Raw genomic sequence first — 15,328 nt, forward strand, 5'->3', positions numbered from 1 at the left:
GGGTCACCCATTTAAAGCAGAGACATGGAAATGCTTTTTCTCTCAGAGGGTTGAGAGTCTTTGGCATTCCTTTCCTCAAAAGGCAGTGATTCAGAATCTTTAAACATTTTAAGGCAAAGGCAGATAAATCCCTCACCACCAAGGCAGTGGAAAGATTATCAAGGATATGTAGAAATGTAATGGAGAGTTGAAATTAGATCAGCCATGATCTTATTGATTGGCAGAGCAGGCTTGAATGGCCTCTCTTGTTCCTTTTTTGTACAAGTGTTGTTACAGCTCCGCTTATTCAGACAAGTGGAGACCATTCCATCACACTCCTGACTTGTGTCTTGCAGATGGGGATAGGCTTTGCGGAGACAGAAAGTGAGTTACCACAGCATTCCAAACCTTGGAGATGCATTTGTAGCCACAGTATTTATATGGCTGGTCCAATTCAGTTTCTGGTCAAATGGTCAACTCCAAGATGCTGATTTTGTTGGATTTGGTGATATAATGCTATTGAAAGTAAACTTTTCACTATATCTGCCAATGGCAGGTTAGCAGTCCTTATAGTTTATCACCTTCCTTCCCTGTTGCTGGTTTGGTGGAGAGTGTGACACCAACATTCTGATTGGTAAAACTGCTGAATGCTAAATAGAAATCTTCATTACTAAAGCATGTTGTCCTCTCAATAGATAAAGTCAGCCCGTGTCGAGTGAAACAAATGAAGAAGCACAGAGTCACATACATCTCTTGTGGGAGTCAACATACTGCTCTATTAACAAAGGTATTCTTTAGTCAATAAGCTTATAGGGCTCTTCTCAACAGTGACTGGCACATTCGAGGTTTAGAAGCAAAGTGAAGTGATTAATTACCAACTTACTTCAGCATTTAAATACGAAAAGTGTTATTGAGGTGGTTGTCATGAACTGATCTATTAGAAAAATTACTTCAGTGAAACTTAGGAGCATTATTACCAAATGTAGCTCTCATGGATCTCAAAAGAGGTGGTTTGTTAGAGGCAGGTTGATAGGTTAACCACAACGCATGTATATGTAAGACCAGGTCAGGACGGATGAATCCTTTTCCAAAAGAACATCAGTGAACCAGCTACATTGTTGCATAGAGTTGTTCATGGTTTCATGGTCACCATTACCTAGATTAGCTTTCAGTTCCAAATTGTAATTTAATTCCTAATCAGTGCAAGATGTTCTTTTAGGGTGGCATGGTGGCTTAATGGTTAGCACTGCTGCCTCACAGTGCCAGGAACTTGGATTCGAATCCAGCCTTGGGCACCTGTCCATGTGGAGCTTGCACATTCTTCCCATGTCTGTGTGGGTTTCCTCAAAGATGTGCAGGTTAGTTGGATTAGCTGTACTAAATTGCCCCACAGTATGCAGGGAGGTGCAGGCTAGGTGATTTGGCCATGGGAAATGCAGTGTCAAAGGATAAAGTGAGTCTAGGTGGGATGCTGTTTAGAAGGTCAATGTGGACTCGATAAACCGAGTAGGTAAAAGTGAGAAAATGGCCTCCTTCTTCAAAGACCGCAATTTCCCCTCTGACGTGGTCGATGATGCTCTCCACTGCATCTCCTCCACTTCCCGCACCTCCGCCCTTGAACCCCGCCCCTCCAATCGCCACCAGGACAGAACCCCACTGGTCCTCACCTTCCAGCCCACCAACCTCCAGATACATCGTATCATTCTCCATAATTTCCGCCACCTCCAAACAGACCCCACCACCAAGGGATATATTTCCCTCCCCACCCCTATCAGCGTTCCGAGAGACCACTCCCTCCGCGACTCCCTCGTCAGGTCCACACCCTCCACCAACCGAAACTCCACTCCCGGCACCTTCCCCTGCAATTGCAAGAAGTACAAAGCTTGCGCCCACACCTCCCCCCCTCACCTCCCTCCAAGGCCCCAATGGATCCTTCCATATCCATCGCAAATTCACCTGCACCTCCACACACATCATTTACTGTATCCGCTGCAACCGATGTGGTCTCCTCTACATTGGGGAGACAGGCCGCCTACTTGCGGAACGTTTCAGGGAACACTTCTGGGACACCCGCACCAACCAACCCAACCACCCCCATGGCTGAACACTTTAACTCCCCCTCCCACTCTGCCAATGACATGCAGGTCCTTGGCCTCCTCCATCGCCAGACCCTGGCCACATGACGCCTGGAGGAAGTGCGCCTCATCTTCCGCCTAGAAACCCTCCAACCACACAGGATGAATTTCTCCAGCTTCCTCATTTCCACTCCCCCCACCTTATCTCAGTCCCAACCTCCGGATTCAACACCGTCCCCTTGACCTGCAATCTTCTTCCCGACCTCTCCGTCTCCACCCCCTCTCCGGCCTACCACCCTCACCGTCACCTCCTTTCACCTGTCGTATTCCCAGCGCCCCTCCCCAATTCCCCCCCCCCCCCCCCCCCGCCCCCCCCACCTTATATCTCAGCCCGCTTGGCACACCTGCCTCATTCCTGAAAAAGGGCTTATGCCCGAAACGTCAATTCTCCTGCTCCTCGGATGCTGCCTGGCCTGCTGCGCTTTTCCAGCACCACACTTTTCAACTCGATAAACTGAGTAGCTTGCTTCCACACTTTAGGGATCCTAATTCATAATTATCATTAACTGCTGCAACCCCAAAATTTCAGCTCAGGATTCTAACATTACATTGGGTAGGTATTTGTTCATGATATCTAACCTGCTAATCCCCAATGTGCTTCACATTGTATATTGAATGGATAATAGAATGTACAGACTCCTGAGCCTTGATGAAGATCTAAAAAGGTACATTTTCTCTGTATGTTTAAAATTAAGGGGAAGCTTTATCCCTAAACTGTCATTGGTTTCCATTGGGATGGTTTTCTATGTTAAATGCACCATAAACTTGCCATGTTCTTGTTGTTGGTTATTTAACTAAGATGAGTGGAAACATTGCTATAGCAACAGATATGTGACCCCTTCAAGTCCAATTGATGTGATGTTGACAATATAATTCAATAAGTAACTGAGCTTTAAGTCCAATTCCTCCCAGACCTGGCGAGTGGATGATAACCTATTGCAGGGTACATATATTTCCCTGGGGACAAATATATTTTTATAGATGCAGATCATTGGTATACATTTTTTGAGGCTGAAAAGAAATGAACTCACATTTAGAATTAAAAACAGTAAGTGCTGAAGAGACTCAACAGATCTGTGGAAACAGAAACATACATTTATTCTTAATAATAAGCTTCAGTTCAAAGAATCATGTTGGACTCGAAATAATTATTCAGTGCTGCCAAATCTGCTAAGCCCTTCTGGCACTTTCTGTTTTATTTATTTCAATTTTCTAGCATCCACAGTGTTTTGCTTTTGCATTTAGAATTAGTCCCTGCCCCGACCCAAAATGTATGGGAGGGAGCTTCTGGATTACCACTCCTCTGTGTGTGAAGAAGTGCCTTTTGATTTGAACCCAAATGGTGTAATTCTGATTTCTGTGTAGAGTGGAAGCGTGTTCACGTGTGGGGAAGGAAGAGCTGGGCAACTGGGACTGAGCACGAAAGCTGATGTGAACACCTTTCAGAAGGTGGAGCAAATCAAGGACGAGGTTTCGCAGATCGCCTGTGGCAGGTAAGTGGCACTGGATCCTTGACAAACAGTTGGCTTTAAGAAGGTTCACTCGGCTAATCCCGAGAATGGAGGAATTGTCTTATGAGCAAATGCTAAACAGGTTGGAACCATATCCACTGGATTTTAGAAAAAATGTGAGGTGTGGGAGATGTGTAGTGAAACCCAAAATATTAAGTCTGATTTCTCTCCACAGATGCTGCCAGACCTGTTGAGCTTTTTCAACAATTTCTGTCTTTGTAGATGCTGGAAATCAGAAACAGTTCTTTCAGTTTTCTCTTCTTTTATGCTGCTGCAATGTAATCACAGGATATTATGTCATAGCAGAGGGAACCGTTCCAGAAACATTCTCATTTTGAGTGTGCTTTAGCTTCAATTGTTTAATGCTACCGCCCTTGTGATAATGGCATGCAGAATGCTCAGTCTCCTAATGCTAATCTTCGCTTTTATTCAAACATTACTTCAAACATTCAAACATTTAATCAAACACTAATTACTTCTGACAATCATACCTCAGACAAAAGCAATCTGTGGAAACCTGAAATAAAAGTCCCATATTGTCATATCTTCCAGTCCTGACTATTTCACTTCATTTCTGGTTGGTTTCTCATTTTCCTCCATTCATGAATTTGAGTTCATCAAAATTGGCAGTGATGCTTGTCTCTTACACCCATCAACCACTATATTTGATGACTAACCTGGGTTCCTAGTCTGCATTTAAAAATTCACAATCCCGTGTGCAAATCCTTACTAGGATTGGTTGTAAATACTGGGCTAGCCACAAGTCATAGAGTCAGAGAGATGTCTTTTTCTTTAGAAAACAGTCCCTTCAGTCCAACTTGTCCATGCTGACCAGATATCCCAACTAAATCTAGCCCCACCGGCCAGCGCCCAGCCCATTTCCCTCCAAACCCTTCCTATTTAAAACCCATCCAAATGCTTCTTAAATGCTGCAATGTACTAGCCTTCACCACTTCCTTTGGCAGCTCATTCCATACATGTACCACCATCTGCATGAAAAAGTTGCCCCTTAGGTCTCTTTTATATCTTTTCCCTTTCACCCTAAACCTATGCCCTCTAGTTCTGGACTCCCCTACCCCAGGGAAAAGCCTTTGTCTATTAATCTTTTCCATGCCCCTCATGACTTTATAAACCTCTATAAGGTCATCCCTCAGTCTCTGACATTCCAGGGAAAACAGCCCCAGCCTATTCAACCTCTCCCTATAGCTCAAATCCTCCAACCCTGGCAATATCCTTGTAAATGTTTTCTGAACCCTTTCAAGTTTCGCAACATCCTTCCGATAGGAAGGAGATTAGAATTGGACGCAATATTCCAACAGTGGCCTAACTAATGTCCTGTACAGCTGCAACATGACCTCCCAACTCCTGTACTCAATACTCTGACCAATAAAGGAAAGCATACCAAATGCCTTCTTCACTATCCTATCTATCTGCGACACAAGTTTCAAAGAGCTATGAACTTGCACTCCAAGGACTCTTTGTTCAGAAACACTCCCTCAGACCTTACCATTAAGTGTACAAGTCCTGCTAAGGTTTGCTTTCCCAAAATGCAGCACCTCACATTTATCTAAATTAAACTCCATCTGCCATGTCTCGGCCCATTGACCCATCTGGTCAAGATCCTGTTGTAATCTGAGGTAACCTTCTTCGCTGTCCACTACATCTCCAATTTTGGTATCACCTGCAAACTTACTAACTATACCTCTTATGTTCATATCCAAATCATTTATATAAATGATGAAAAGTAATGGACCCAGCACCGATCCTTATGGCACTCCACTGGTCACAGGCCTTCAGTCTGAAAAACAACCCTCCACCACCACCCTCTGTCTTCTACCTTTAAGCCAGTTCTGTAACGAAATGGCTAGTTCTCCCTGTATTCCATGAGATCCAACCTTACTAACCAGTCTCCCAGCTTATCAATCAAATTTTTAAAGAATAATCCAGTGATCATTTGGCTGGATTTTATTGTGTGTATGACAGGGGAACATCTAAACCTGTCATCCAAATGCAAGGTCGGAAGCAATGCACCCACTGTGTTACTCAAAACAAAACTGATGTTACTTGCTAACTTGTATTCTTTAGCTATCACACCCTTGCCTACATCCCATCCTCTGATCTTGTGGTTTCGTTTGGTTTTGCAATTCATGGGAAGATGGAGGAAAATTCTACAAACAATCACATTCATGCAGGTACCAATGCAATTCATTCCAAACTTTACTTGTAGTTTGACTGCAGATGCTGTTTATGTCAAATTTGCACTGGTTACTAATTCTTCCTGAGTCTCGTCATCATTTCCTCTTTTCTCTTCCTGAATATAATTTATCTGTGGCCCAGTGGTAGCACATTGTGTGTCTAACTTGAAGTCCCCCTCTAGGAGTTATGTACGTTCCTCAAGGCTGAAAAATGAAAACCTGCATGCCTGCTTGGTTAGAATTCAAAGATCCCACAGCATTATATGAAGAAGCACTGTAGAGTGATCACATCCTGAACAATATTTAATCCTCAGTCAGCATCACAAAAACATTACTCACAATCACACTGTTATTTGTGGAAGGTGCTGAGCACAACGTGACTCTCTCAGTTTCTATGCTACATCTGTGACTATGTTTGAGAAAAACCTGGGGTTGGTTGGCTCAGTCAGCTAGACAGTGGGTTTGCAATACAGCGTGATACCTCAAAGTGTGGGTTTAATTCCTGCATCAACTGTGGTTACTATCAAGGTTCAACCTTTTACTTTGCTTGATGGGCGCTCACCCTTTGATTAAAACACTACCAGTGATCTTGCTATGATAGAAGAGCAGCCTTATAATCTGATAGGTGACTTTGCATTTTAAAAAAGTGCTTTTAGACATCTTCAAGTCTGTCCTTATAAGTTAATTAAAGATGAAAATGATTTTAAATCATCAATTTTCCATCCAGAAATCACTGAAGATGTTAGTCCAGTATTGCTACCATCTGATTTTCAACCATACCTTCAGATTTCTCCCTTCCTGTCTGGTGTCATATTTGCATTTCTCTCCTTATTCATCATTGGCTGAACAACCCATGGCATTGCTTATATGTATTCAGGAAAAAGCTCAATGTCCCCACTGCATTCATGTATAGACAGGGACATTTGCAGCTACTGAAACAGATTGGCTCCATTGAGTGATAGAAACATACAGCCTTGGGTGTGCCAACATCTCTGGTGGTTTACAATGGAAAAGCCCCATCCAAGTCAATCCCCTGAGGCAGAATATTCATGCCCAAATTTAAAAAGAAAGCAGATTAAATTTACACTAGATGATAAATATTTTCTCTCAAATGCTCTTAAAACGTCATTTCTATCAGGATTACTGGTGTGATCACATTTTCTGATATACTTGCTGGGTTTGCTTTGTTACAGTGAGAGTGTGTCTAATTCTACCAAAATATTTCTTTCTTGTAGAGTTACAGAATGCCAAAATTTACAAGATTTTTGCAGGACCAAATTCCAGTTTCATTCAGACTCAGGTAAGCTCGCTAGCTGTCCGCATGGTTGGACGTTAATATAAACTGACCTTGTGTTATAGTCCTCAACTCATGAGACATGAAAAGAATATTTTCTAATCAACCTGGTCAGAGATGTTCTTTCACACTACTGAGAGAAGTGGGACTTGAACTCAGGGCTCCTGGCTCAAAGGTAGGGATACTACGACTGCAAGCTTGTCTCATTTGACTGACTTGTGTAACTTGCCAATATCCTCAGAATCCCCATTTAGTATGAAGCAGGTGGTGCATGTCCCTTAGTCCTCTCTTTTTATTTCACATTTTGTCATCCCCACATTTTCCTTCTGAGTGAGACAGTTAACCCCCGGCTGCTGTGAAGGGTGGATGTTAAAGATCCACTGGCACCATTTTAAAGAAGAGCAGTATTCCCAGCCAATGCTCATCTGGTCACCATCACTTTGCTGTTTGTGGGAACTTGCCATGCCCAAAATAGCTACTACATATCTGCCATTATGAGAGAGTGCAAACTTAAAACATATCCATTTGGAATATAGGACATTCTGAGACTCTGAAAGGTGCTACATAAATGCAAATCTTTCTGTTTGCCCTCTGTCTTTGAAGACATTTGTTTACATCTTTGATGTGCTTCCATGGACTCCACCACCAAAAGAGCAATTAATATTGCCGTCCTCGAATGTCCTTTCTTCGTGTGTATTCCAAGGTGGTAATTGGGAAGACATATTTCAATTGCTTGGTGCATCAGTCCCTGATCTTGATGTTGGTCCATGGCCACTCTGCAGTAGGAGCCATCTGTGGTTGTGATGTAGAGTTGCAGCCTCATAGCAATATCCCCCTGCTGAGTCCACAAAGCGAGTGGTGGCACACCTTCCACTGAACTGGCTGGGATTGGCCATTTGTAATCCTGGGGTCTTCCAGAATGGTTTCCTTCAACAATATCCCAGCTGGTACATTGGTCAGCTTGGTCATTGGGAGGACTAGCTGTGAGGGATCTTTAAGGAAGAAGCCTGGGGAAGGCAGATGGCATCATCCCAAACTGTTTAGAAGTGCTGTTTACAACAAACCAATCTCTATAACCCTGGCCCACTTTAATAATTGTGGTTTTATATCTGAAATGTTAGGCTTGGGTGGAAGAGGCAACAGTAAACTTGGTCTACCAATAGAATGGTACAGGATGTTATGTGTGTGATTTATCTCACTGAATCAACAGAAAACACAAAACCAATTAACTATATTTCAGGCTAAACTACAAGTTGTACTTATTTTGGGAAGCAGAATTTTAGAAAAGACAAATGAGACCAGTAGCCAGTAGGATATAGTACTGAGCCCCCTGCACCTTAGGGATAATAATGCTGTGGATTTTGAGACACAAATTGAAGAGAAAGGATGTCGAATCCTTGAAAGTGCTGTTCAGCGGTCGATGATCAAAACCACCACATCATGCCCAATTCCCAGGGTGGAATCATAATGCCTTAATTTCAGCTTTACATTGGCTTATTTGAAGGTGAAGGCAGAAAAGAAAGAGGTCTCCTTAGAAAACCAAAACCTTCTTTTTCAACCACGGACCAACGCAGAGCACAGATACAAATCCTAGAGATCCACCAAGATTGTTACAAAAGCATGCAATTGGCAGTTTGAAATAATGCTCCAAATGCTTTGAAAAAGTCCCAGCTGAGGAAGGGTCACTTGACCCGAAACGTTAATCCTGATTTCTCTCCACGGATGCCGCCAAACCTTCTGAGCTTTTCCAGCAATTCCTGTTTTGCTTCTGATTTACAGCATCTGCAGTTCTTTCAGTTTTAACAATAAGTTCCTTTGGATGTATAATATGTTAGGTAAAATACCAGCTAATATTATATTCAGATTAAAGTATATTTCTTTGTCTTCATGTCTTGGCATGCTTATGATTTAAACAGAATACTCATTGTTACACTCCTGGATGCTGGATTCATCAAAACAGTGATCAGTATCTCTCGTCCTTTGGACTCATTCCTGGGTTATATTCTACAACCAGTGGTTTGCTGTCAAATATATCTTTGTATTTATTTAACCAAGGTCACACGGGTTACCTTGAATGAACTTGCTATTGCTATAGAAATCTCTCAGTTCACTGTTTAATTGCTGATGACTTGCCTTTGCAGCATCCAACGCCTGCAGCTGACTTCCGTTGCAGGGATAGTGCACAGCAGATTCTCACAATGAACGAAGCCATTGTCGACAAATGGATCAACACAGCTGATTGCAGCAAAGAGAGGCGTGAAGCAGAAAAGTCAGCACTGTTTATATCGGTTCTATGATCTTGAAGTATTTTTTTAAAAGATGAATTCCCACACATATTGGAGCTATAAATATTGGGGTTTGCAAAGCCTGTGAAGGTGCAGCAGTGGATCACTGTAACGGCATGGTCTAACAAATAGTATTGTAGAATCCCTATAGTGCAGAAAGAGGCAATTTAGACCATCGAGTCTGCACTGACCCTCTGAGCATCCCATCCAGATCCACTCTATCCCTGTATTCTCGCATTTACTGTGGCTACTCCATGTAGCCTGCACATACATGAACACTACAAGCTATTCAGCATGGCCAGTCCACCTAAACTACACATCTTTGGACTGTTGGAGGAAACTGGAGCAGCACACAGACATGCAGATACAGGGAGAACATACACACAAACAGTCATCTGAGACTGGAATCAAACCTGGGACCCAGGCACTGTGAAGTAGCAGTTAGACAACAAGTCATTTTTGTCATGGAGAGGTAATATTGTTATTGTAAAAGATGGGCATTGGGCCCATTGAACATGTGCCAGATCTATGCAAGAGGCAAAAGTGAGGACTGCAGATGCTGGAGATCCGAGTCTAGATTAGAGTGGTACTGGAAAAGCACAGCAGGTCAGGCAGCATCCAAGGAGCAGGAAAATCAATGTTTCGGCTATCCGGTTAGTACTACTACCACCGGTCTTCCCCAGTTACTCTGCAATTTTGGTTTTCTTTTCATGTCCATATCTAGTTCCCGTTAGACAATTACTTTTAAACCTGCCTGCATCATCCTTTTAGCCAATGCCTTCCAGATTGTAATAGCTGAGTATGCACCTTTCTTCTTGTGACTTCTCACATGGTTAGCTCAATATTTTGGAAATGCCACTAAAGGAATGACCTTGCCAATAAGGTGGCACATTATGTTAAATCCAGGACTGTCTCCTGTGCTCCACAATAATAGCAAGCAAGCAGCATTTGCATATAATTGTCTCTCCTTTAAGTAACGTTCGCTGCTAAGAATTTTGAAACATAGTGGCCTAATAAATATTTTAAATATGAAAGGGTTTTAGTTAAAATAATTGATCAATCTCCCCTTCGTTGATCAGAAGACATTAAACGCTCTACGCGCACTCAATAATGTTTCACGTTAGAATTGTAATTTTTCGTTAGTAGGTATCACAGTTTTAAGTACACTTATTGACTGTTAACACTTTTTGTCTTTCAAAAAAGGGAAATTGAAATAATATTCTCCTCTTCATCCTGTGTCACTGGGAGTTTTCTGAAGCAAAGGTCAGTGGAACAGAAACAAAGTTATTAAGTTAATCTGAAAAGTCATAGAGTCATAGAGCTGTACAGCATGGAAACAGACCCTTTGGTCCAACTCATCTATGCCAACCAGATATCCTAAATAAATCTATCCTCATTTCCCAGCATTTGGCCCATATCCCTCCAAACCCTTCCTATTCATCCAGATGCCTTTTAAATGTTTTAATTGTGCCAGCCTCCACCACCTCCTCTGGCAGCTCATTCCATACACTCTACGTGAAAAAGTTGCCACATAGATCCCTTTTAAATCTTGCCTCTCTCACCTTAAACCTGTGCCCTCTAGTTTTGGGATCCCCTCAATTTTATTATATCCCGAATTGTAAATACAATAAAACTATGTATTTTTGTCTTTCTGGCATTCATAAATCCAGGGCTGGCAAAGTGCTTCGCAGCCAGAGAGATCCTTGTGATATGTTATAAAGTAGCAGCCAATTTGTATGCAGCAGGGTCCAGCAAACAGCAGTGTTAGAATGACCACGTCATTTGCTGAGATGTGATGTTGAGGGATCAATATTGGCCAAACTACTGAGATAATTCCATCCCTCTTCTTCCAAATAATGTCGCAGGAACCTTCATACCCAAATAAGAAGCCTCAGTTTACAATCATTTCTGTATTTCTGACAATGAGGAACTCCCTCAGCTGAACTCTGAAGTATGAGCCTAAGTTGTGTGGTTTGGAGTCAGATATAAGCCCATGACCTCTGACTCAGAGATGAGAGTGGTACAATCTGTACAGTGGCTGACAATGCTATAGAAGTCTGGTTGGAAAGCCACATGCTGGATTAGCACCTTATCACTATAGCTAAAATGACATTTTTAATAATGATTTTACAGGAAGAAAACATGTTAGCCAATAGCCTTACCAAACCAAAAGAACAGCTCATTATATTGGTTCACTCCTTACTATCAAAGAGTGGGAATTCAAGCTTGAGAAGCAGCCATTCCACAAAATGTGAAATGTAGGATTTTCATCAGACTCTGCTTAAACAAAGAGTTTGGAATCATTTAATGTGCCAACTTTTTGTGTGCTGTAAGATTATGTTACAGTTGTAGTAAACTTGTGGGCGGCACGGTGGCACAGTGGTTAGCACTGCTGCCTCACAGCGCCAGAGACCCGGGTTCAATTCCCGCCTCAGGCGACTGACTGTGTGGAGTTTGCACGTTCTCCCCGTGTCTGCGTGGGTTTCCTCCGGGTGCTCCGGTTTCCTCCCACAGTCCAAAGATGTGCAGGGTCAGGTGAATTGGCCATACTAAATTGCCCGTAGTGTTAGGTAAGGGGTAAATGTAGGGGTATGGGTGGGTTTCACTTCGGCGGGTCGGTGTGGACTTGTTGGGCCGAAGGGCCTGTTTCCACACTGTAATCTAATCTAATCTAATCTAAAGTTTTGAAGCTTACCTTCTAGTGACGGAGACCAACCCAAAACAGGGACTGACATTTTGAGTGTTGATGTGGAAGCAGCCAGAGCATTATTTAGGAAGCTTACCAGAAATGACTGGATTGTCCAAACAGTTAAGTATTTATATTGTTTCATTAGGATGTATAACTGTTTCACACTTTCTTCTCATTATTTATTGGAGAATCATTACTTTGTGTAAAATGAGTATTCATCTTATAACAGTTAGATTTGTTAACTATTTCAGACTAATTTAAATTATTAAAGTGGGAGATATAAAACCAAATGGAACTTCTTGTATTCTAAACGGAGGCTCAATGCTTCTTTAATGGATATTGAGAACTTGAACCTGAGTAAATTATGTTCTCTCCCAGCATTTCTTGTCCATGAGACCTACATCCTGCCTACATAACCCAATTCCCACTGAACTGACCACCAACTGGCCCTGAAGTTAGTGGCTGCTATTGGTTCCCTTTTCTCGGTTACTGCCTCTCTTGTCTTCCAACTTGTCTTCATCACTCTTCAAAGAAAGATCTCTCTCATTCCTACCATCTTGCGTCCTATCTCCAATCTCCCTCTCCTCTCCACAGTCGTTGTCCTTTTCCTATTTCTCATTTCCATGTTGATCCTCAGAAACCTCGCCTTTTAACATAACATCAACTCCTGCATGTAAGCTGATGACACCTACATCTATCTCACAACCAGCTCCCTCCACTGGGCCGGTTTGCTGGTCTAACAGCCAGTACCAGCTCAGCAGAAATGCCACCACAAACTATGTTCCATTCCTCTGCCTGGCAACTGTTTGAGGCTGAACCAAGCTGTTCACAACCTTGGTGTCTTATTGACTGAGTTTCCAACCACACATCTGCATCAATACTAAGACTGTCTATTTCCATCCTTCATGCCAATTGCAGTGAAACACCATCCCTGTGATCATAGCCTCATAACATGACTATTGCAAACACACCTGGCTGACACCCCATTTTCCACACTCTGTAAACTTAAAGCTCATTCAAAACTTTGTGGTCCATATCTGAACTCTCACTTTGTCCCATTAATCATCATCTCTGCACTGACCCTGACATCGGCTCTTAGTGAGGCCAGGCCTTGAGGTTAACATTTTCATTCTTTTACCCCCCCTTTCTCTTTTACTTGTTCCAGCTGGAGAACCCTCTAAGATATGTGCACTCCTCCATTTCTGGCCTCTCATGCAGCCCTGTTACTAACATCTGCACCACTAGTGGCCAGGCCCTCAGCTACCAAATCCACAAACCTGTCTGTCTCCTTTCCCAAGTAAGATGCTCCTTAAAACCTGTCTCATTAATCAAGTCTAGGGCTATCTGTCCTAATGCTCATTGTCAAATGTTATTCCATTTGAAGTGCCTGGGACTGTTTTACTATATTAAAGCAATTTATAGATGCAAGTTTTGTTGCTGTCTGTATGAAGTGTTTCATGTGCTGCTAAGAATACTCTACAAATCTTTTTAGCTGTTCTTGATTAATTTTTTTAAAGTTAATGGAGTTTGCTAATTACTGTGTTGGTTCACAATTTCAATTGGTGTGCTTGTTTTACAGATAATTCCAAAACTGGCATGGCAGTTAATCCCAAATCTTAAGAACTTGCGTCATGACAAAGAAGCACTGATGGTTTACTTGATTCTGCCAGAGAGTTCCTTGATGCAACACAATGAAACTATGCAAGATATGCTTTCTGTCTGTGTTGGAGCCATTGAAAGGCTAGATGATGCTTCAAAAAACATTCTGAGTAAGAGGGTGGACAGCAATCCACAATGTAGCTCTTCTGAGCCTGTTCAGTGATAAAAATCAAATAAGGTTTAGAGAAAATCAAAGGAAGAGTCTTAGTAATATATTACAGAAGGCACTAATTTAGGAAAATTAGCAAAAGAATCAGAGGTGACATGAACAGAAATTTTTTAACTTAGGATGTAAGGACAGCCTGAAAGTGTAGTGGACGAAGATTCAATCATGGTTTATAGAAGGGAACTGGATAAACGCCTAAAGATAAAATATCTTAAATGTGCAAATTTGGGACTAACTGGCAAGACTTTAGAGGATGGGCTGAATAGTTTTGTCTGATCAATAACCATTCCATGATTTCAATGAATTGACCTTTAAAGTGCAGTAGGAAGTTTCAAAGACAGTGGAAATCTAGTTTGCCTCTGATTCTGCCAATTCTAATTTGGTTTGCGTGGACATAAGACCCTGCCATCCTGTAAATCTCAAATGTAAACAGCACTGAGTCTCTAGTTTGTTAATTGGCATAACTATACAAAATGTCAGATGCAAACTGGAACAGGGATGCCATATTAAAGTATTCCTATCACTAAAAACATTTTCAGTGCATTTTTAAAATTTTTGTTTGCCATGCCATAGCTTCGTGGCTGGTGGGACCTGAACCCAGGGCTTCTGACCCAGAGGATGGCACACTACCACCGTGCAACAAGCCCCCCTACTGTACCTGTTTTATGTTACTGCTTTGGTGGCTGCTGGTAGTTGCAAAGTTGATAACATTGTGCATTTTTTGATATCCAGGAAAATGCTGGTCGACATTGAAGTCATCATATTTGAATAATCTTGTCCAGATGTATAGGTCTGCAGTCGTGATTCTCCTTACAAGCCTCCACGCCTTGATTATAGAATTGCCATGCCATCCTTCGATTAATGTAGTGGAAAACATTTTAAGGGAAGCCTTGAATGTTCTAGAACTGGTGTACCGTGTAAGTATCGGAAAGGCCAAATAAATAAAGCACTTGTACCATTTACACAACTTTCTGTATTTTTGTTTTTGAACCTAGATATTAAAGTCTGTTCTTCGTGAATTTTATCTCAGGCGAATATGGAAGCACAGCACAATATTCCACAAAACAAATTCTACATCGATGAAATTCTCCTGTTCGATGTTGGCTTCGACCTCATTAGATTTAGAGAACATCAACGAATTATGGTAAGTTTCCAACAACATCTCTACAGCAAACAATGATTTTAGGAAGGTTGTACTGTTTGGTTGCAAGTCCATTGGTCACTATCCATGATAGCAGACTCTTCCACACTGGGTGCAATTGAAGATGTAATCGTTGCTGGGTGTGATTGGATCTATCCTTCTCCTTTTCTCTTTTGTGCGAGCTGTCTCGATACAGCATCTCCAAGCATCATAATCCATGGCCTGGGCATCCACTGGTAATGGTTGATGTGGGACACAGAGCGGAACTTCTCGA

At 42.0% G+C, this 15,328-nt stretch overlaps 1 protein-coding gene across 1 annotated transcript in view; it reads left to right on the forward strand.

Annotated features, from left to right (window-relative positions):
- The window catches only part of LOC122539481 (putative E3 ubiquitin-protein ligase HERC4), a 46,903-nt gene that overhangs the window by 10,384 nt on the left and 21,191 nt on the right, over positions 1 to 15,328 (forward strand). Inside the window, exons 5-14 of the mRNA XM_043674359.2 lie at positions 675 to 766; positions 3,480 to 3,607; positions 5,711 to 5,817; positions 7,056 to 7,120; positions 9,256 to 9,383; positions 10,603 to 10,662; positions 12,102 to 12,207; positions 13,668 to 13,857; positions 14,646 to 14,830; positions 14,944 to 15,057. Of these exons, the coding sequence (XP_043530294.2) occupies positions 675 to 766; positions 3,480 to 3,607; positions 5,711 to 5,817; positions 7,056 to 7,120; positions 9,256 to 9,383; positions 10,603 to 10,662; positions 12,102 to 12,207; positions 13,668 to 13,857; positions 14,646 to 14,830; positions 14,944 to 15,057 (1,175 nt within the window). The remainder of the gene's footprint in view (positions 1 to 674; positions 767 to 3,479; positions 3,608 to 5,710; positions 5,818 to 7,055; positions 7,121 to 9,255; positions 9,384 to 10,602; positions 10,663 to 12,101; positions 12,208 to 13,667; positions 13,858 to 14,645; positions 14,831 to 14,943; positions 15,058 to 15,328) is intronic.

Source organism: Chiloscyllium plagiosum, unplaced genomic scaffold, assembly GCF_037043375.1.
Source record: "Chiloscyllium plagiosum isolate Xiang-an unplaced genomic scaffold, Cpla_swu_hap1 HiC_scaffold_36, whole genome shotgun sequence".
NCBI classification, from domain to species: Eukaryota; Metazoa; Chordata; class Chondrichthyes; order Orectolobiformes; family Hemiscylliidae; genus Chiloscyllium; species Chiloscyllium plagiosum.